General features: G+C 49.9%; 1 protein-coding gene and 1 non-coding gene across 7 annotated transcripts; one reads left to right on the top strand and one right to left on the bottom strand.

Moving 5' to 3' along the window:
• Positions 1 to 521: 521 nt before the first annotated feature.
• SMARCC2 (SWI/SNF related, matrix associated, actin dependent regulator of chromatin subfamily c member 2) lies at positions 522 to 20,115 on the bottom strand. Of its 6 annotated transcripts, none has more exons than XM_039216829.1 (30): positions 19,962 to 20,115; positions 17,765 to 17,884; positions 16,769 to 16,854; positions 16,233 to 16,314; positions 16,039 to 16,131; positions 15,367 to 15,436; positions 15,060 to 15,129; positions 14,292 to 14,367; positions 13,873 to 14,004; positions 13,652 to 13,767; positions 13,149 to 13,273; positions 12,045 to 12,104; positions 11,885 to 11,922; positions 11,479 to 11,609; positions 11,135 to 11,206; positions 8,974 to 9,087; positions 8,352 to 8,505; positions 7,571 to 7,663; positions 7,216 to 7,335; positions 7,061 to 7,123; positions 6,465 to 6,723; positions 6,068 to 6,229; positions 5,743 to 5,807; positions 5,405 to 5,540; positions 5,156 to 5,322; positions 4,609 to 4,743; positions 2,626 to 3,007; positions 2,242 to 2,325; positions 1,897 to 1,962; positions 522 to 1,345 (listed from the first exon to the last, which is right to left on the bottom strand). In XM_039216829.1, the coding sequence occupies exons 1-30, from the start codon at positions 20,070 to 20,072 to the stop codon at positions 1,269 to 1,271; spliced, it is 3,459 nt and encodes a 1,152-aa protein (XP_039072760.1). In that variant the 5' UTR covers positions 20,073 to 20,115; the 3' UTR covers positions 522 to 1,268. The 6 variants fall into 6 exon arrangements, with proteins under 6 accessions (XP_039072760.1, XP_039072761.1, XP_039072757.1 ...); XM_039216830.1 differs by having other exon boundaries at positions 7,216 to 7,332; XM_039216826.1 differs by having other exon boundaries at positions 1,897 to 2,325.
• An 809-nt stretch (positions 20,116 to 20,924) lies between these two features.
• On the top strand, positions 20,925 to 21,006 carry TRNAS-CGA. Its single transcript has one exon. It is a non-coding gene; the product is annotated as a tRNA-Ser (tRNA).
• The last annotated feature ends 928 nt before the right edge of the window (positions 21,007 to 21,934 follow it).

The following is a 21,934-nucleotide window of genomic DNA, read 5'->3' as shown; positions in this document are numbered from 1 at the left end:
GAAAACTTTTGAACAGAAGAAAGGTGCGAAGACGCAGAGGAAGAGAAACATGGGGACGTGAGGAACAAAGCCTGGTGGGAGGGACTGGGAGGAACTGGTGGAGAGCCTGGAGTCCCGTCTGCCTTCACATCACGGATGTGGAAGGGAGAGATGGTAGGGGAGGCAGTGGACCCCAGGGAGCCGAGCTGCACACTGGGAGTAGGCACTACCCTAGGTCGGGCACCCCTCCACTGTCCCCAAATCCCAGGGAACACTTAGCTACCAGTCAAGGTTCTGGTGGTCTGGGGGGAAGAGGGAAGAGGTTAGAGGGGTGACCCACCAAGTCATAAGAAGGAGGTGCTGAAGTGCTTTTTGAAAAATTCAGGTTAATAATTCTCCATCCTCTCTAGCTCCCCTCTCCATGTCTTCTAGGAGCCCAGTGACAGGGCCCAGGGAGGAGGAAGAACAGTACCCTTTCTTCCTCTATTACCTACCACAGGAATCCCCAAAATATGTTTCCCCACCAAATACACACGCTGACATCAACTACGCAGGTGACTTTTAAAAACACAAAACTGACATTCAGAGGAAAGGGGTCATTGGCTGAGCTGGGGTGGCCTAGAACAGCAACACTGAGGAAGCAGCAGGAGAGATTAGTAGGAATAAACTGGGGATGGGGCAGCTGAGGGGGTGGGGAGTTGATTCGGTCACTAACGAGGTGGGGGCTGGAAGAGACAGATTCGGCACCCTATTCTATCCCCAGAGCTCTCCCAGAACCTTAAATCCCCTTTCCTGTCACCTCCCTCCTCCAAACAATGTAAAAGTTGGGTGGGGTTTTTTTGTTTGTTTGATTTTGTTTTTAGTGGGTGGAGGGAGCTCCAATGTGGCTTTTTTTTTCTCTCTACTTCCTTTAAAGGGCTTAGTTTTGTGTTGTTGTTTTTTTTATCCATAAAAAATGCAGTAGTTTTGAGGGAGCGCACCCTTAGAAGTGGTTAATTAGAACCTTGTATAAACACTTTTCCCCAGCCCTTTCTTCGAGGGCAGCATCCCCATCTTATCCTCTCTCCCGGACATTAGAAACATCTTTTAAACAGAAGTCCTTGAATAATCCGATATAAAAATGCATGCCTCTGACAGGCACGGTGGGGGCTTTGGAGGGGCAGGAGGAGCTTTCCTTACGTAGTGATGAACTCTCCAGGCTGGGGAAGGGTCCCAGTGGTGGGGAGAGGGCTGTTCCTGGAACCTTGATCTCCATAGGGGGTGAGGGAGAGAGATGTCTGGCTGGCTCCTCACTGTGGAGGTGGCACAGGGGTGACTGTGCCTGGGCTCGGGGCCGTGGGGTCTGGAGGCAGGGGGGTGCCTGGGTCTGTGGAGAAAAGGAAGATGAATCAGCTAGGGTGAGCAGGAGAGGGATCCAGACCCAGGCCACCACAGACAAACAGAACCGGGCATGGCATGCAATGGGTGGGTAGGTGACTGAGGTACCCACAATGTACAACTTCCTTTCCCAACACCCTCTCCCACCTCATACTGGGAAAACTGAAACACCCCAAATCTTCCCGCCCCTAAGGAACTCTCTAAATGGGCCATTTGAACGTGATGGGAACAAGCAAACGGGATGCCAATCATCATGCAAACAGGGAGCTGTTTTTCAAGTTTACAACTGAGATGCTGTGCCTTAGGACTCCTCCGTGACCCACCAGTGAAAGGCCCCAACGTCATCCCAGAGGTGGCAGCTGCCAGGGTGGGGAATGGTGGAGGACAGCCAGAGAGGCCCTTTCCCCTGTATTCTAATTTACCAGAGCGTTCAAAAAGGATTGTGGAGTTCTCGTGCCTAAGCCCTTCCCCCTACCTGCCCCCCCATCCCTCCATGTAACCCCTCTCCCTCACCCTTCTCCCCTCCAGGACCCTTCTCACCTGGCAGTGGGCTGGCACTGGGCAGGAGGTTGCCCTGAACAGCTGCCACAATGGCAGGGCTCTGGGCTGCGGCGGATCCGAGCCCCGGCCCGAGAGGCAAGGAAGATGGCATGGTGGTGGTCGCCGGCAGGTTAGGATGTAGAGGGTTCGCCATGGACACAGGCAGGTTAGGTGGGGGGAGAGTGCCCGGGGCAAACGGGAGATGGTGGTGATGCCCATGCAGGTTAGGAGGAGGGGGCAGGTTAATACTGATGGAGTCAGCTAGACTACCAAATGGGATGATGGATGGAGCGGGAGGAGGAGGAGGAGGCGGCATGCCAAAAGGCAAACCCAAAGGAGCATTACCCGCCACGCCTGGGTGCCCGCTGCCTGGCACTGCCCCTGGCATCATTGAGGGAGGAGTTTGTTGGTTGGGAAACGGTGAGGGGCCTGGAAACACAGAGGAGAGATCAAGAAGGTTAGAGGCATAGAATCTCCCTTACCAACTCACTGTCCCAGCGAGGATAACCCAGCCACTCCTCAGCACCACTTGTCCTGCTACGAGAATAAGTGATAAATCCCTGGAACAAAATCTCAGAACTCTGGGTCCAGGGCAGGATTCCTGTTGGCTCAAGTATATAACAGAGGTGAGGGAGCCCATCTGTGGGAATCTCCCGCCCGGTCACAGATCCCTTTGGAAGGGGAACTGGAGCCCTCTAGTCAGCAAGGGTTCCAGAACCCAGCACTTACCATGGGGTCCAGGGGGGGGTACCCCTGGCGGAACCGCCCCAGGCTGGGGGGCTCCGGCTGGCTGCTGCTGCGGCGGCCCTGCCGTTGACCCTGCCGGCCCAATCTGTTCAGAGGGGCCCATGCTTCCGGGAGGGGCCCCACTGCCAGCAGGAGCAGGGGCCACAGAGGCCGGAGCCATGGCCAAGCTGTGAACTGCGGGTGGCCCAGCAGTGCCCGTGGGTGGGATAGGCTGGGAGCCTGGGGGCAGGGCCGGTGGTGGCTGCTGCTGCTGTTGGTGCATTTGTTGGAAGTGCTGCTGCCGGGCCCTCATCTCTGCATACTTCAGCTGCTCCATGTGGAAGGCTTGTCTGTCCGCCAGGAGCTGCTGCCTCTGATACTCCAGCTGCCAGTGCCAATTGAGTACCGTTACCCAGGTTCACAAGATCACAAAAGCAAACACCTTGCCCCCTGCTTTGTCTTCTGACAAATCCAGCCTCTCATTCCGGCAGTTCCCCACATCAAATGTCAATCTTGAGCTTGGGCTTGCCCTACCCTCCCGTCTTCCCCGCCAGAATTCCCACGACCGTGTCTTCTGGCTGTCCATATGGCTTCTCAGTGCATGGGGACCCTTACTCATTTCAGCTCCGAAGCTTTGAATCTGACATTAGATTCATTTCGAAAACACTTCCAGTTTTTTTTTGTCAACTTGTATTTTCTTCCCTCAAAATTGGCTAAACACTCACCATTTTTAGGAATTCACCCCAGATCAACTCATTAGCCTCTGAGCTTTGCCTTTATTTTGTTATCTCTCAGGACTTATATAATACTTGATTTGAAATCTTTTAACCTGAATTTGTCAGATACTTTAAACATTCACTGTTTTTGATGCCTCTGTATTGAATATTGGATATATCCAATTAAATTGCAGGTTTTCTGAGGTTAGGATCCCTAACTATTTTCTGTTTCTTTTTATATGGTCTCAAAACAAAACAGTTTTGGGTGCCTGACTAGCACAGTTGGTTAAGCGTCTGACTCTTGATCTCAGCTCAGGTCATGACCTCACGGATTGTGACTCTGAACCCCACATCAGGCTCTGTAGATTGTCTCTCCTTCTCTCTGCCCTTCCCCTGCCTGTGCTCTCTCTCTCTCTCTCTCAAAATAAATAAAATTTTTAAAAAATAGTTCAATACATTGTCCATCCCACCCCCCTTCCAAGTTCACCTCCTGGATCTGAAGCCCCCTCCCTCTCAGCATCCCTTAAACCTGTTCACTCACTCAACAGATATTTACGGAGTCTACAATGGGTAAAACAATGGTCAAGGACCTGGAAATGAGACAATAAAAAAAAGACTAGATGGTTCAGCGTCCGACTCTTGATTTTGGCTCACATCATGAGCCCTGCAATGGGCTGCGAGCTGGGCATGGAGCCTGCTTAAGATTCTCTCTCCCTCTCCCTCTGTCCCTTCCCTGCTTGTATGTGCACATACTCTCTCTCTGTTTCTTACTCCCAATAAATAAATAACTAAATTATAACAACAACAAAAAAAACCCAAGGCGCCTGGATGGCTCAGTTGGCTGAGTGTCCGACTCTTGATTTCAGCTCAGGTCATGATCCCAGCATCCAGGGATCAAGCTCTGAGTCAGGTTCTATGCTTAAGCCTGCTCTAGACACACTCTCTCTCTCTCTCTCTCCTTCCATTTGTCCCTCTTCCTTGCTCATGCTCTTTCTCTAAAATAAAAAAATGTTAACACCCCCCCCCCAACTAAAACAACTAGAATTTCTGCCCCACGATGCTAACATTCTGTGGGACCTCAGGCTCTAGGCTTCACCTGTGGGCCACTTGTCCTTAACTGCCTGGGATTAGCTCCTCCTGTTTGTCTGCTGTGAAGCCCTGTCACTCTTAGGCTTTCTGCACTGCTGCTCTCCCCCATCCAAAACCAAGGTACAGCTCGGAAGCAAGGTGTGGCCCCAGGCTCCACTGGCCCGCAGGGGATGCTACTCACTGCCTCTCGCTCCCGGTCCATTATCGTCTCCAACTCTTCAAAGTGCCGGAGTTTGATCTCCAACTTTTTCATCTGGGTCTCCACCAGCAGGGCCACCAGCGATTTGATCTTCCTCTCCTCCACTGCGGCCAGGTGCTAGGGAAGGCGGGGAGGGCGGCACGTGAGCAGGAGGGCCCCGCTGGAGACAGGCCAGGGAGAGAGTGGGAGGGCGGAGGCTGGCAGGTTTTAAGAAAGAACTTGGTGTGGTCACAACCCACAGAGTAGCAAAGCCTTCATATTCTTAAAAGAACATGAAAGGAAGAAAAAAAAAGAGAGTAGCAAAGGATGAGACAAAAATCAAATAATTAGTAAAAACAGGCCTAATGCTAAAAAGCTTCAAAAAGCTTAGAAAAGAGATGATCAACTCTCCCTCTCAAGATCAAAATGGGAAGGAAACAGGCCAACAATTATGGAAGGGAGGAGCACAGAAGGATTTCCTCCGGATGAAGGGAGATCAGAGAAGGGGGCAGCTCCTTCTCTGGGGGTCTTCTGGGTCTCTGGCCCTCACCTTGGCCTTCACAGCGGCGGCAGCCAGGGCAGCGGCGGCGGCGGTGGAGAGATTGCCCTCGCCGATGTCCCGCTCCACTTTCGTCTTCCTCTCCCCCTCTGACTCCACCACTTCCTTCAGCACCTCCTCCTGCCCTTCCTTTGGCTCTTTCTCCTTGTCGGGGTCAACTGGGCCAGGAAAAAGGTGGGGTCAGTCCTACAGCTTCCCTTCTCTCTCCTGGATCCCCAGCCACCATGCTGGGAAGCTCACCTATTGGGTCCCCATCGCTCTTCTCTGACTCCTTCTCACTGTCACCTTGTTTCCCTTTCTCTTCATCCTTCTTGGGAACCTCGTTGGTCTTCTCCTTTGCTTCTTCCTCGACAGCCCCAACTCCTTCTCGGGGTTCCTGACGTCGCAGTGAAAGAAAAGTAGATAGTATCAGGGCAGCTGCTACTCACACAAAGGGCCCAGACTGGGAAATGAATTTTCACTTTGCACTTTGGAGGCGTCTGGACTCCAGGTGACAGCCTCACCTAACCCCAGCACCCCCTTCCCCACCATGCATCCCGGCACCTCCACACTCCCAACCCAGCTCATCACCACTATACCTTGGGCTCCTTCTTCTCCTCTGTGGCCTGGCCCTCAGCCCGCGTCTCGTCAGTCCCGCTCTCCTCTAGGCCCATGGAAGAGGAAAACAGGAAATGTCTGATACAGAGTCTGTCTCTGAGACACTTTTCGAAAAGCCCCCTCTCCTACCCAAAATCTTAGTGAGAGGACTGGCAGGGAGCCATAGTCCCTGAAAGAGTCATGGGGAAAATAAAAACCCTGCCAGTTGTCCCCATTTGACAACTTGAGGCAGGGACGGCACAAGGACACAAGGTGGCTCTGGCTCTTCATGACAGGGGAGAAATCTGGGAACTTTCCAGGCCTCACCGATCCGCTCAGGCTCATCAGAGGTGGTTCCAGCGATACCACTGCTTTCTAGACCAAAGGCTGGGTCCGCCTTGCCTGTCACTTTGGCGGCCTCCTCCACTTTCCGAACATGGGCCTCTACCAAGGCTGTGGGTACTTCTTCCTTCATTTTGGAGAACTCTTCTGCAAGACCCAGAGAGGACAAGGCTGGGGGCAGGGGCGGGCAGGCAGTTCTAGCTGGCCCTGTGAAAGCGGCCTCACAAACCCATCTCTTCATCTAGACCAGCGTGGAGCTAGACAGGTGCCTGAGCTGACGCCAGCAGCAGACAACACCAGCAGGGCAGCCAAACTGGAGGGGCTTTCAAGGTCTGCGTAACCAGCCCTTCAAACCAAAGAGGCCAGGACCCCTCCACATTACCTAGGGCCGACTTCGCAGCAGCAGAGGCGACTCGAGGATCGACGACAGAGGCCAGGAAGGCAACAGTGCTCATAACAGGGTTGCCTGACTGACTGAAGGGGATAGGCTGGTAGGCCAGGGGGCCCAGGGAGGCCTCTGAGTCCTCCAGGTACGGGTCTTCAATGGGAAGACGAAGAAAATGCAAGATGCACTCATCCTGCGTGCGGCTTCCCACGTGTTCTGACACTTTGTTCCAGTCATCTTTGTACATTTCCAGTGCCTGGTGGTAGTGGTGGAGACACAACTTCCTTACTTAGCCACTTTCCTTGAAGGTCAACTCCCCCCATCCTACTAAGGGTAGCGGGCTTCAAAGATCTCTGTGTTGTGGTGTTTGTGGATTCTGCTGGGTCCCAGGGGAATCTCCAAGTAGCACTAAGAAAGGATATGGAGTTAATGAAATGGCCCAAGTGCCTGGCCTGGAGCTGTTCCCTGGGGCAGTGCGGCAGGCAGCGGGGAGGAGACACACTGGGGACAAACCACGCTCTCTGTGCTCACAGGTGCGGCTGGCACCCTGGCCACTTGTTTCCATAGACCTCTCCTTTCCTTGCCCCAATTACCTCCAGGAGTAGCAGGGTCTCCTGTTCCGTCCACTCTCGAGTGGCACTGGCCGCAGCTTTACTCTGCAGGAGAAACAAGCGGGTCAGAGGGAGGAGCCCATGACTTCCGAAGAGTGAACGTGTTCTACCCCCGATGTCGGCCCACACGTCTGTACCTTAGAGGGCACGTTCTTCTTTGTGTACATGTCTGTGCGCAGCCCAAAGTTCTGCATGTCTGTTGGTTTCTCTTTGCCTTTGTCAGGGAAGTTGAGCATTTGCTGGGAGGCAGAGGTCTGCTATTTTGTGGAGGGAAAAGAAAGAGGTGAGTACAAGTGACCGCAGGAGCTAGGGGGCAGACAGAAAGAGAAAACAGACAGAAGGAGCCTCCTTCCCAAAGCCAGGGACACCCCTGGGTGGGACTTCCTCCCTCACTGCTGTAGCTCCTCTGCTCTCATGTCTCTTCTTCCCCGGGCAGGGGCCCCCCAATAAAGGGGCAAATAAGAAGCCCAGCGGGGTCTACACCCCACCTACCAGCTCTGGCTTGCCCTTAGCCGTCTCTGGCACCAGGTCATCCAACTCTTTGCCCTTTCGCCCAGCCTTGGTATCAGCATCAACCTGGCGGCCCTGGGAGACAGAGCTTGGCGTCATGGAGGCTGGGCAGGAAATGACCAGGCCAAGGCCCTGGAGGCCTCAAGACCAAATGCTGGGTGGCCCGCAAGCTCTGGGGGCACTCATGCCACTGTTGTGTGTCCCCTTAATGACTAATTAGATCTATAGTTGGCATGATACCCATTTGTATTCACAAATTTCTTTACAGGTTCCCTTAGGAGTTGGACAATTAGGTTCTAATCCTAGATTTGGGACTCTGTGACCCTGGGCAAGCCACATAATCTGTCTTCTCTTAGTTTTTGTAATGTATGAAATGGAAGTGGAAAAAAATGGAAGTGATAATAATTATGAGGCAAAAATGGAAAAAAAATGTTGGAAACACAACAAAGGTAAAAAATTTCATGCAACTTCATTTTCGGCCATCTTTCTCTATCTCTTCCATGCCCTACGCTGGCCTGTCTGCTCCTCGAGGACAAGGAGCATCTCTTTTCCCTCAGCAAGTCCTCACAGTCTTAGGTACAGATGCTGAGAGAGAGGGTGCTAAACACACGGGGCTGATTCCTGTGGCCCTTTGCATCCCATGGAAAAGGAAGAAGCCTCAAAACACTCCTGAACCATTACCCTAAAAAACCAGAAAAAGAAAAGTCTGAAGAAGCCCAGTTTTTCCCCAACCCCGCCCTGCCCCCACAGCCCCTCACCCTACCTGCGGTGTCTTGGGCTGCAGAGGCACTAGCCCTGAAGGTGTGTCTGCCAAGACATGGAAGTGAGAAGTGGGTGGAGGCCCCATCGGGGTTGGTCGACTCTCAGCATCCACCTGGTAGTTAATAAGACCCCACTGCTCAAGGAAGGCATGGACCCTGGGAGGAGAGAGGCGGAGACAGGGTCACATGGGACAGCCAGGAAGGGGCAGAAGTGGGGCATAAAGCTTCCTCTCCTCAGCCCCCTTCTCTGCTTTCTGCTCCCTGGGAGATCCCATCTCCTTCCACACCCTAAATGCCAGTGACCCCCAGGTCTACCTACATGTCCACTGGGGACCTCTCTCTATATCCACCCACCTACTAGACTTCTCTTCCTGGATAGCCAGTAAAATCAAACCAGGATCCGGCAACCACAGATGTGCCCCTTCTCCTTTTTTCCACATGCCAGAGAATGTCACTGCCATTCCCAAGTCACACATTCCCTGAATATGAACTCCGCCTTTCTTTAGACGTGTTTTTTCTTTCTGCTTGTTCCCCTACCCTCCTTGCTGGCAGCTCTCCTTTTGCCAAGAGACATCTGTGGGCAGACAGCCTTAGGTGCCCCCTGCCCCTCAGCTGCAGACCCACCTCATGATGGCACAGACATCACCCGCCAGGTTCCTGCGGCAGGCAGTGGAGGTGAGATACTCCTGGGGGTTCAGCCGGTAAGTGTCAATCATGAAATTTCGATAAGCCAGGTAGCTGAGGAGAGACAGAAAGATGAACAAGAGGAAGAAAAAAATAAGTCTGTTGAGGACTGAAGGGTAGGAAAAGTGATAAAAGGGCTGATGACCCCTCCTGTGCAACAAAGGGAAAAGAGCGGATCATTCGCCTCAGCAAACACAGTGTTTACTAGACGCGAGGGCTTCAAACACTGCTACATCTTCCTTGATGGGGGTTTTTAGCTAAATGAATTACCTCCTTGGCTGCAGTTGGGGAGTTTTATGCAGCCTTTGAACAAGCAATAACAACAGAAGAAAGGTACCTTTATTTTCAAAGGCAGGTATTAAGGAGAAGCTATCCCTGCCTCTAACTAGTCAACATGGCATGATATAAAGAATGTATTTTTTTTTAATGTTTTATTTATTTCTGAGAGAGAGAGACACCATGAGCAGGGGAGGGTCAGAGAGAGAGGGAGATACAGAACTCGAAACAGGCTCCAGGCCCTGAGCTGGCTGTCAGCACAGAGCCCAACGCAGGGCTCGAACCTATGAACCACGAGATCATGACCTGAGCCAAAGTCGGATGCTCAACCGACTGAGCCACCCAGGCGCCCCCTTTTTTTGTTTTTTAATTAAGCTCTACACTCAGTGTGGAGCTTGAACTCACAATCTGGAGATCAAGAGTCACGGACTCTATCTGGCTGTCAATAGGGCCTGTGACTCTCGATCTCAGGGTTATGAGCTCAAGCCCCACATTGGGTGTAGAGCTCACAAAAAAAAAAAAAAAATGTTTTGAAGGTAGAAAGAGCTAAGTTCAAATCCCAGTTCTACCTGGCCTTGGGCAAGTTAAAATTTTTGAACTTTAGTCTCCTAATCTGTAAAGTGGAGTATCTGCTGAACAATAGCAAGATCTATAGAGATCTAGTACAGTGCCAGGCACATTTCAGGAGCTCAGTAAATGGTAGCTATTATGTGGTGCAGCATAAAGTTTGAGAACATGAGCCAGTCTATAGGATTCAGATCCTGGTTTTTCTACTTATTGGCTGTGTGATCTCAATCAAGTGACTTAATCTCTCTGTACCTCAGTTTCCTAATCAGTTAACTGGAGAGAATAATATGTCCTACCTCTAAAGCTGATGTGAAGATGAGTCAATGCATATAAGACATGTAGGATAGTGTCTGGGAAATAGTAAACTTTCAATAGATAGAAACAATTATCACTATTTACTATCTTATATCAAGAGAGCAAAGTGTAGAACAGTTCTAGATCCAACCCTGCCTATAGACCATGTTGAACTCATGTTACCAGGTTACCACCTCCTTCTTTCCCCGGGAAGAAGAAGAAAAAACCACACCAGGATACAGGGAAAGAAATATGGTGGGAAGGCACGATGGCCCCAAAGAGGGGAAGCTACAGAGCAGCTGAGAAGCAAGCTTGTTCAGTTCTCAGGGGGATCAAAGCTTTCTCACCCTTCTCATCACGATATTTATCCTGGAGCAGCTCTAACCATAGAAGATTGTCAAGACTCATCCAAAGCCAAACAAGTTTAGCCTGAGGAAACACCTTGAAGAAGATAGAGACTTCCAAGCCCCAAGCCTGCACTTTACATAACACTTCTCTCCAGAGAGCCCTCTCCATCCTTTAATTCAAAGACTTGGATCTTCATAGTTCTTCCTCTTGTTTTTCTATTAAAACTGACTTTCTGGGCCCAGCCTGGTAATAGTCGCTTACATTTTAGTCAAAGCTATTATTTATGCTAGGGGTATTTGCGTTTTACACATGTTAGTAACTATGGATTGGAAGGCTCTGTATTCTTTTGAAAGAAATGGAGGCATCAAAGCAGGTGCCTGTTTTGTACAGAGGACCATGCTTAATACTGCCCCTAGGCAAATCCCAGAGAGCATGCTACTGAGGCCACAGTGTTGGGCTGGGGCTACCTGCGGGCAGAAACCGTGTCTTTGTTAAGAGTAGCACAGTGCCTGGCTCGTGGAAGGAGGTCAAGAAATATTTGCTGGATGGTGCTGGATAAGGAAGGGTGATCAGGGACAGGAGGGAGAAAGAGAATCATGAGCTGAAATGTACTTACATTTCTGGAGTCTTGGACTTGTTTTTGCCGTTAAAGAACTCGGGGAGAGCCCTCCGCTCGATGGCATGAACACTGAAAGAGAAGACAGAATAGATTCAGAAGGTACTGGTGAAGACGAGAGCCCCAAAGAGAGGTAAAAACCTAGAAGGGAGGGAGGGAGAACAGAGCAGTTCTCCCTTCCTCGAGGAGAACTTCCCACGGGGCTATAAGACTCAAAGAGTCCAGGAGCTCCCCTAAAACTGAAATATACCCCAGTCTATCTGGCCGATGAAGAAATAACTTATTTGGAGATAGGAAAAGGAGGCAAGGAAATAAGGAGGCATGAGAAGGTGGAACAAAAATACCTATTATAGTCAAACCAGGCAGCATAGCTGGGAATAATGATGTGGTGGGTCTGTTCAGTCACATTGTCCTCATGCAGGTCTGGGTTCTTCGTCTGCTCTCCCTTGTTCCCCGTACTGTTTTCATCCTCATCCTACAAATATGGAGGCTGCTAGGCACGCAGCGTTCCCATTTTGCCCCTGGCGACCTTCTGTTTCTCCCACACCCCAGGAACGTGGGCACTAAGGATGGGTATGGGAGTGAATAGTTATAGGCTGGGAACTTGGAAAGGGTCAGAGTTTCAAGTTTCGAACAAAAGCTAGAACAGTCTAAGGTGGGAAAACTCAGGGCAATGGAAAGTTCTGGATAAAAGGAACTTTGTAAGGACAAATCAGAGAGCTGGAGAGGGCCTCTCTAAACTGGCTGCACCTTGCCCGTGGTCTCCATGCTTTCATCCTCCTGTTCATCTGAAAGAGAGAGGCAGCAAAACATAAGGTGGGAGCCTCCTGTGGGGCAGGAGAATCCTACCTCCTGAAAAGCCGCAGCAGGCTAGGGGAACATGACAGCTGAGCCCCCCTCTCCTTCTTACCCAAGTCAGTCATGGTGCCGCCTTTCACTGGGGCTGACTCGGAATCCTTCTTAGTGTTGACTGCCAGGAGAGAGAGGCATTTTATCAGACAGGTTCTGCCCAAATCAAGCCCTTACCTCTCCAAACATTAACAAGTCTGGAGGTCTCACTTTCTCCCAAACCTTTCTCCATCTGATCCCAAAAGGCAGTAACTCCCTCTGGGCACAGTCATTGTAGGGCTTGAAATTCACCCTCCACCTTCCCTCCTTCCCCCACCCAAAATTCACTTAACTGTTTTCCTATAAAGAAGCATCTTTTACTCTATGGACATGCATAAATCATTTCAGTCTTTGACAGTCTCCTTATCTCCATCTATGTGTCTGTAAGTTCTTAATGGACTGAGACAGAGTCTGACCAAATCACTCTGTAGAGGAGTGGTCAAATCTTCAACATTTTTTAAAGCAGAGGACTTTCCTTAACTGAGTCCATACACAATAGCTCGAGAGAAAACAGGAATACAGAAGAGAGATGCTGTGATTGATGAGAGGGTGGAAACCTCTCTCTCAGTGCCCCCCACCTACCGCACTCCTGAAATATACTCCTGGATATTATTTGACTTGTCTTTGGAATACAGATCATATTCCACATTTACATATTTGGAATTTACATATTCCAAGTTTATAGCTCTGCAGAACAATGATCTCCATGGTGGGGCTCTCACATAGGATGCAAAAATGGTCCACTGGAATACAGGCAAAGAATAGTAGAATTTCTCTTTATACTTGTTTTTTAATCTTATCTTTTACATTTTCCCATTTTTAGATAATGTTTATATGTATTTTATAGTGTTTCTGAAGTAATGCAGTAACAGCAGATATATACAATTTGAGCTGGAACACTTTACTGATGGGGGTACCTGATCAAAAACAGTTTGGAGACAACTACTGTCAGGTGCAAAGCACAGTCCACAACTCAGAGATGGATATGAAGTCAGAGGATTGTCCGTGGTGATGAAAATTTTAATAACCAGCCAAACTGAAGGGAGAGATCCTTAAGACTTGGAGCTGGGCCTGGGAAATCAGCCCTCTCCGAAGGTACATCCCAGGGGTCTGACGTGGCCCGTACCTGTTTTAGGCAACGTCACCTCCTCCACATTGGGGACTGGTGAAGGCTCATCCATGTCCTTGGTCAGGTCTTCTTGCTCCTCCTCTCTGTGGCCACGCTTGGACTTGGTGTAAGGTGTAGAGGGACTGGGAAGAAAAGGGAGTGAAAGAGAATCCAGTCATCTTTGGACAAGTAGTCCCTGGAAGTAGAGGTTCAAGGGGAGCAAAGCAAGAGAGAATCCCAAAGGTGGAACTGAGCATACCCAGAAACCCATCACTACAGAGCTGGGAAGTACAAAGGCTTTGCACTTGAAGATTTAGCTCTCTTTGAGTCTACTAGTGGCTGCAACTAGAACTAACAACTGGGCAGCTAAAGAAGACTTCGTCGACCCTCTCAGGACGCCAACAGGAATATGGCCTACCCAGGTCAGGGCCAGGTGGTTATGGGAAGGAATCTGTCCTTCCTTCCTTCAACATGGTGTGGAGAGAATGGTGAAGGTGGGGGTGGGGTAGGGGCTGGCATACCCTTTCTTAGCATTTTTCTTCTTAGCTTCTGGGGTTGGTGAAGGAGAGGGAGAGCGCTTCCTCTTCTTATAGTTCCCCCCTTTCTTGTCCCGTCGATCTGAATCCGGGCTGTTCACCTGCAGGTTGGAGAATTGGAGCAAATGTCAGCCAACAATCCCCAGTGAAGACTTATTCCAAGACTCATGCTAAGGGATCAAAGAAGAAAGAAGAGGCATTTTTACCTCATCTGTCAGTGTCTTGGCTGAAATCTTCTTTCGGCGGGAGACAGGGCTTTTGTCATCATTTACTTCGTAGTCTTCCTCATTCATCCATTCATTGAAAGTGTCTGTGTCCAGAATCCACTTTGCATGAACCTAAAGTACAAAGGCAGACTGTGCTGGAGAGAAGCCTGAAAGCCACACCTCTGTCTGAGGGCCCTGAACAGAAAAGCCTAAGGGCACAGAAGCCTCTGCTTCATCTCCAAACGGTGGTCTGGTCCTGGTATAAACCATTTTTTTTTTAAGATTTTATTTTTAAGTAATCTCTACACCCAATGTGGGGCTTGAACTTACAATCCCGAGATCAAGAGTCACACACTCAACCGACTGAGTCAGGCGCTCCTTGGCATACTTTTTGGGGCCAGGGGACAAGAAATGCTGACCTTCCTAGGTTTCTCAGGAGTGGGAGCATCTTCCACAGACGCTTCAATTTCACTGGCTGGAATCCAAGTGTCGTAACTGCCATGGGAAATTGATGAAGTCGGATCAATGGGATGGAGTTGTGAAAAAGTAAAGTGCAAATCTTTTACCTTTCTCATTTGCAAAAGAAAGTATTGGGTCGTTGGGTTATTTTTTGGTAGGATTACTTTTCCAATTAATAATGGGATTCTTTTCATTATAAAATAATAAAAACAATTTCAAAAATAAAAAAAGAAAGAAAAGAGCCACTTCAATACAATTGTTCAGTATATCTTTTTCCCAGTAAGTTTTTCTGTAGTTTTGTTTTTATGTAATTGCAATGTTACTAGATGTTATTTTACACTCCCACTTTTTTGCATTTAATATTTATCTACAAATTACTCATGTTATTTCTAGCAGTTCAATGGCTGCATAATAGTCCACTGAGTAGACACACAAATTGCTGAAATATTTTCCCACTGTTCGACATTTAGATTGTTTCTAACATTTACTTATCAAAAATTATACTGGAATAGCCATTTCACACATAAAGCCCCAATCTTTTTAGCCTAAGCCTCATTTAAGAAGTCCAAACCTCTCCCAAGGCAGAAATTTCTCATAATAGATAGGAGGAGAACAAATTAACAGACCTAAAAATAACCCCAAAAGAGAGCCTGCTTGCTTTGCTAGATGTTCTGGGGCTTCTCAGTCTGGCTCTCATACTTAAACCTGTCCCAAGACCCTGTCCTCACCTGTCAGGATAGTAGCCCCAGTGCAGAAGAACCTGCTTATCCCGCTTCATGACTGGTCGTACCCATTCCTCTGGAGGCAGAAACAGAACACAGGACAAGGAGAGATGTAAGCTAAAGGGGTATACAGAAAATAACGGTACACAACTTATGTTGCAGCCAGGGACTTGGAAATAGGTATATAAGGCAGTAGAAGGGCTCAGGGTTGAAAGGAGAGAGGAGGAGCCAAGGCACTATGCGGGGGCTGAGCAGTCTCCCCACTGCTAGTCTAAGCCATCCACTGCAGTGGCCAAGAAAACCCAGGTCTCACCTTCTTCCAGGTTCCCTGGGACAGGATACACAACATGGGAGGCATTGCTCTTATCCTCAGTGACTGTTCCCTGAATGGCACAAGGAAAAGTAGGTAAATGCAGTACCCTCTGAATTACTCATGGGTGTAAATAAACCAAAATAAGATTTAACCACAGACCTGCCTTCCTAATCATATTCTGCTCAGAATGGTATTAAAGTTGGCTTGCCTTCTTTAAGCACACACCAGCTGAGAGGCAGAGGGAAATGGCTGGGATTGTGCTAATAACGAAGAAAAGCAAAGAACTAAAAGTTGCTACAGACAATCCTCTGAATAGATAACTGACACATGGGAAATATAAAGTGGACTATACGTCCCTAGCAATGATATCTGCTTGTTATTAGAGAATTCCAGAGTAAAGGTTTCATTTCTCTAAAATCAGGCTATGTCTGGCCTTCCGCACCCCCAGGCCAATGCAGTCTCTAGGAACAGTGATCCAAACCTGTCAAGACCGGGAGGTAGGAAAAGCAAACAGAGAAAAAGCAGCTCAAGGCTTTAACCCTAGTCTTTTTCCAAGTACGCAGAGGCACCTCTGCAGTAGAAAGCAGGTCACCTGAGGGCTGCTTACTGTATTGAAAAGATCAGGAAGACAGTCATGGACTTTCCAAACCCTCGCCTGACCCACCCACTCACCTGGTGTCTCTTGATAATGTCCTTTAATTTCCCTAGCAGTTTGGGTTCAATTTCTGGGCACAGAAAAATGTTAGGTCGAGACAGGCAGTTATTCTGCAGGGAGAAGAAATAGATGGGATGGGATCATGGGAAAGGCGTGATTTGGATTTTCACTGAGGGAAAGGAGATGGACAAGGGAGGTTCTTGACTATTACCTGCACCAAGGATTTCTCAATGGTCATGAACATTTCCACGTTGCGGTCCATGCGTGATGGATTCTGGAAATCGTAACGTCGCCTTGAGAAGAGGCAATAGTTTAGTGAGTGTTATAGACCGGGTCTGAGGATGAGGTTACGGTATGTGACTTCTCAGCATGGGAAACAGGAAGCAGTTTTGCTCACAACAGTTGCCAAAATGGCCTGGGATCTGGGGTTCACCAAGCTCGACTTCATGAATCACTGTACTTAGTCCAAAAGGACAAAGAAAAGCTTGAGATGCCAACCTAAGAATCCCCTTTCCTCTACAATACACACACTGATGTGAACACACGTGTACTTACTTGCTCTTAGAGACTATTTTGGCTCTGATTATCAGCCATTTTTCTGACCTAGCAAGTCACATGTACTGACATAGCAAAGTAAGAGACTCGCAAGAATGTCTACCTATGCTCTCCCACCCCAGAAAGACCCCAGGAAATCATAAAGGGGGAGTCCCTCTAAATGTAAGAAGCATAGAGAAGAAGTCATCTCACCATCCCTGGTCACTCTTGAATTTGTAGGCAGCTGCAAGTATGTGGCACAGGGAGCCTCCTGCTTTGAAATCTAGGAAACATTTGATCTATAAAATTGAGATAGGAAAGAAGTATGTGAGGTTACATCCTAGATTCTCTTCTTAACAATCCTTTCACAGAATCCCATGCAAAACTAATCTCTCTCTCAAAGCTGGACTTCTTTAACCCCTGTGCCACTGTATCTTGTGGCCTAGAAGAAGGGGGAGAAAGAAACCAGTATTCACAAACCCCCACCTTGTGCCACGTACTTACTGGTTACCTCATCACTCATTACAGAAGCCCTACAAGGTAGAGATATTAATCCCCTCTAGAGATGAAGGAAGAGATACTCAAAAGGTTTAAACGTCTTGCCCAAGATCACAGAGCACCAAGTGGCAGAGCCAGGATTTGAACACAAGCCTGTGCAAATCCAAATCTCAACCAAATCCCTTTTAACCATGCCATGAGAGTTTCATGTGTGAGCTCAGACACTCTGAGATAACCTATTGCACAAAGGTGGGTTTTTTTTTTTAAGATTTTATTTTTAGGGGTGCCTGCATGGCTTGGTCAGTGAAGTATCTGACTCTTGATCTTTCAGGTCTTGATCTCAGGGTCATGAGTTCAAGCCCTGTGTTGGGCTCCACACTAGGCATGGAGCCTACTTAAATAAATAAATAAATAAATAATACATACATACATACATAAAAATAAAGATTTTTATTAAACTCTACACCCAATGTGGGGCTTAAACTTACAATCCCCACATGCTCCATTGACTGAGCTAGCCAGGTGTGCCTTGTTGCATGAAGTATCACTAAGACAAAGGGAGTAGTAAACTGGGGACTAGGGCAAGCCAGTAATGCCCTGACCAGGCACAGGGATGATAGGAAATTACTCAAATCTCAAAAGTATGACATTTACAAAAACCCCACAATTCCCTCTCCAGTTTGGAGGATTCCCCCTTGCGTTTGCACTCACCGGCAGTTTAGTGAGTGGTGCATTGCTGACATGTTTGCCAAAAACTTCTTCCTGAAACTGTAGTAGCTGTACAACCAGGCTAGACAAGGACTTGTTGGTGGGTGGTTCAGCTTGTATATACTAAGGAAACAGAGGGAAAGGTTAAAAAAAAAAGTAGACCCCAGATAAATTGTCCATTATCTCCCTTATTTCTTCCCAGGGAGCTCTAGAAGCATCTGGGGTAGAAAAAATAGGATCTTCTTCCCCCACATGTCTAGTTTCTATAAAGAAAATGGGAGAAGGGAAGCCCTCTAAGCCCCTCACTGTAAGTTGACATTCTGCTGCCCCCAGCCAAGCCTGCCAGCATTGGGGGCCAGGGAGACTTCCTATTCCTTCTCAGCTACACCCTGAAATTAGAGTTGAAGGACCCTGACTTTTTGTCAACACTGAGGGTGGTAAAATTCTGAAGGTTCCTTAAGTTCAGACAATGGAAGCAACCCTTTGAGGCTCTAAGCAAGACAACAGTGTATTTCTTGGGGTAACTTTGTGGAAGGCCAAGACTCCCCCTATAACATAGTCTTAACAAGGAAGTGAGGCAACGCAAACAGACTGAGAGTGAGTTTGTGCATTCTGCTTCTGCTAGGAACTGGGCACAAATGTCCTTGTAGGCTCTCCTAGATGGCAAGGACCAGCTACTAAGATCCAGCCCGGTGAGAAAGAGCAAGAAAACATCTATCCTTTTGGAGGAAACTGTATCCGAGACAAACAACCCTGGGCCTTCTTACACATTTCCATATTATGCTACCCAGTATCCTAACCTTCTGTCCTAATTTAAATCTGAGCCAAGAGGCTAACTTTCTCTTTACCTTTTGACCCCTGTTTCCTCAACCCTAATCACAGAGAAAAGTGCTCCTCTCAGTGGGAGATGTAAAGAGAGCTTTGAAGGAAAAGGTAACTGACAAAGGGCTAGGAACTTGAAAGCTGAATTTGAAAGCTCACAGGCTGTCAATACCCCAGGGCCAGAAACTAAGCCCCTAGACTGATCCCCCTTCCAAAAAGGTCAAAGGTAGAGGCTGGGGAGCCAGAGCCTCACGCTGGGGTACAGGCAAAAGCCACAGACCCGGCAGCTGTTTGTCAGGATTCTGACACTCAAGAGAGACCTCCAAGATAGGGCCATAACCAGGATTAGAGGGGTGTTCTCCTAAACCACCCATCGCACTTCTGACAGCCTGCAAAGCTGGGCAGGACGAACTGGGGAGCTAAAGGAAAGCCAGAAACAGAACCTCTAACTGGGAATAGTGAAAAGGAAGAGGCCGACTATCCCCACAGAAAAATCCTATGTATAGATAGATGTTCCTTTCAACCAGGCCTAAAGACAAAAGACAACACCAGGAAGAGGTTTGACAGAAAAGTCAGGTAAGGCTTTTTGAACCCTTTGTTATCTCCAGTTCCGAGCTGGGGGGCTAGAGATATAAAGCTGTCCTAGCCTCTGAACCCCAAACCAAAGGCAGTGCAAGGCCAGGTGGCCCGGTGACTTCATTGTGAAGCTAAGGAGTGGTTTTAAGAGGTCGCTGCTCAGGAACTGCTATACCCTGCCTCCCAAGGGGTTTCTTTGCCCCTTGGATGAAGGTGGGGGACAAGCGGTAGAGACAGGTGGGCGGGGGGCGGGAGGGGGGCTTCTTAGGGCTGATGAGCAGCGAAGGGCCTGCTCTGTGGCTGTTTACCGTCCTGCTTTCATCATCTCTCTGAACATACACAAAGCACTAGGGAGGCCTCAGCCTGCCGGTACCTGGCTCCATGGGGAGCTCTGGCGGGCACTGTGGCGGGCACGCTGGGGCGTGTGTGTGTTGGGGGGGACATCAGACACCCAGTCCACCCTCGGCTGCCTTTCCCGGAAAAACCGGGAAGGCTCTAGCCCAGGGGAGGGTGGGCGGCTGGCACCGGGACCCGCCGGGGCAGTGGAGAAAAACAAGGGGCAGAGGGCGCAGCAGGGAGGGAGGGGGCTGGAATCTCAGGCTGCCGGGGGGGGGGGGGGGGGGGGGGGGCGGTAAAACAGGCTGGGGGAGGGGCGCGGGGCGCCGGCGGGCGCGCTGGGGCTGCTCCGGAGGCCGCGGGGGAGGGGTCGCGGGCCGCCCGAGGGTGGGCAGGATCCGGGGGGGCTGCGGGGCCGCGGTCCCTTTGTCCCGCCCCCGGCCCCCGCGCGGCCCTGCCCGCGTACCTTCTTGTAGTTCTTGCCGAGCCAGAGCCGCACGTTGTCGAACTGGGTCACGGTGTCCGCGGCCTCGTAGTACTTCACGTTGGGGCCGCCGTCCTTCTTCCGCACCGCCATCTTCTCGGGCTCGGGCCCCGCCGCCGCCGCCCGCCCCGCTCAGCTCAGCTCCCGCCTCCTCCGCCTCCTCCTCCGCCCGCCTCCCGCCGCCTCCCGCCGCCGCGGCCGCCGCCTCCCGCCGCCTGGGCCGGCCCCGGCCCGCGCAGCGCCCCCTGCCGGCCTGTTGGGCACGGCGGCGGCCAAACGCCCGGCTCAGGACCCACTCTGGCGGCCTCCCTGGCGGCGGCGGCGGCGGCGGCGGCGGCGGCGGCGGGAGCTTTGGGGAGGCAGCTGCTTCCTGGAGGGGGCGCCCATTCCCCTGAGATCGTTGTGTACCAGACACGAAGCCTTTCTTCCCTCTTTGCCTCAGCCCAGGGAGTGGGGTACCTCTCTCTTCCTACCCCAAGGGGACTCCCCCAGCTCATAGCACATTCCCAACCCCTAATGGAGCCCTTAATTCCAAGGAACCCCAGACCCCTTTCCCCAAGAAGTTCTTCTCTTTCATCCATCCCCAGGCGTTCCCCTTTTCAACTCTTCCTGAATCTCCCTCAGGACCCCGTCTCACTCCTTAACCAGAGGAGTCCTCTAGCCGTCACCCTGGGTCCCAGTCCATTCCCTCCAACTGCTTCCTTCGCAGGCCTTGCCATCGCCTTCTAAATAGCTTGCGCTCTTTAAGACCCCTTTTCCTTCCCTGAGTCACCCGGTTCCACACGACTGTTCCTTTGAGTGGCGTAGAAGCGAGGTAAGGGGCGGAGGGCGGGGGTCCCAGGGTATGTGTGTATTTGGTCGGAGTCGACTTCCCAGTGTCACACTCCCTCCCTGGTCGCAGTGCGGACCCCTTCTGTAAGCGCGCGGCAAAACATAGTTTTGGAAGTCACGGTGGCCGAGTGGTTAAGGCGTTGGACTCGAAATCCAATGGGGTTTCCCCGCACAGGTTCGAATCCTGTTCGTGACGGCCGCTTTTTTCCCTCTCCTTCAGCATATGTAAAAGGAACTCCCCTCGCACGAGGCTTTTCTGCACTTCCCTTTCTGTGTCAGAAATAGCTGAGAGGTCTCACCCCTGGATTGGGAAGTTTGGAGGTGATCACGGAAAGCTTAATTATGCGCACTGTATCGGGTGCTAGGATACTGGACACTTTTCGGGATTCTGTAACTTCAGGTTGGTTAGAGCTTTGACACACGTTTCATTCTTGGGGAAGGGGATAGCAAAGGAGTTGGCTGAAGAATGGTTAGGTTTTTGGAAATCTGAACGCCTGCTGTGCTATATAATAGTTAAAATTAGAATTTCCAGAAAGAGAGGACATCTCTGGATTTCATGACCAGAAGTCTGATTATAATTGAGACCCAGGAAAAGTCATACTCTCATTTGGATTTGAGGAGACACATCTCAGAAATCACTGGGCTAGGAGGGAGTATAGCCTGTTGAAACATAACAGCTTATGTTATGAAACATAATGGCTGGAGCTGGAGTGTGGGGAGATAACACTTTTTACTGAATGCTCATTGTATGCCAAGTACTGTCCTAAATTCTCTGTGTATTAACCAAGGATTCCTTCTCTGACATCTAACCCTCCTGTACTCACCTCACCCGGTTCTTCCTATCCCCCAATTTCTGATCATGGGAAATAGCTGGGATACTTGTTGAGGATGTTCTTTTTGTATTTCATTTCCTGCACACCAGCATCTTCTCCAGGATGGAGCTCCTCAAGTGCAGGGAGTCCAATAGTAGTTCATAGAGCTTTCTGCACACTTAACACTTGGCAGTTTCCTGCTTTCATACCTTTTTTCATGCTCTTCTTTCCGGGATCATCCTCGCCACTGTACCCTTCCCTCCTCCACACCCCCGTCATTTATCGCTTCCCATCCTGCACATCCTTTTATCT

The sequence above is a fragment of the Hyaena hyaena genome, unplaced genomic scaffold (genome assembly GCF_003009895.1).
Source record: "Hyaena hyaena isolate Hyena2069 unplaced genomic scaffold, ASM300989v1 scaffold_655, whole genome shotgun sequence".
Lineage (NCBI taxonomy): Eukaryota > Metazoa > Chordata > Mammalia > Carnivora > Hyaenidae > Hyaena > Hyaena hyaena.
The sequence above is the reverse complement of the archived record's forward strand: the minus strand, read 5'-3'. Positions and strand labels throughout refer to the sequence as shown.

Bases quoted from the DNA above. Each gene is read 5' to 3' on its own strand.
- SMARCC2 (XM_039216826.1), bottom strand. From the start codon at position 20,072: ATGGCGGTGCGGAAGAAGGACGGCGGCCCCAACGTGAAGTACTACGAG. The intron at 9,088-11,134 runs GTAAGTACATTT...GTCTCTCCTCAG, and splicing joins AAGTCCAAGACTCCAGAAAT to CTACCTGGCTTATCGAAATT. The intron at 5,541-5,742 runs GTATAGTGGTGA...CTGCGACGTCAG, and splicing joins AGGAGAAGAAGGAGCCCAAG to GAACCCCGAGAAGGAGTTGG.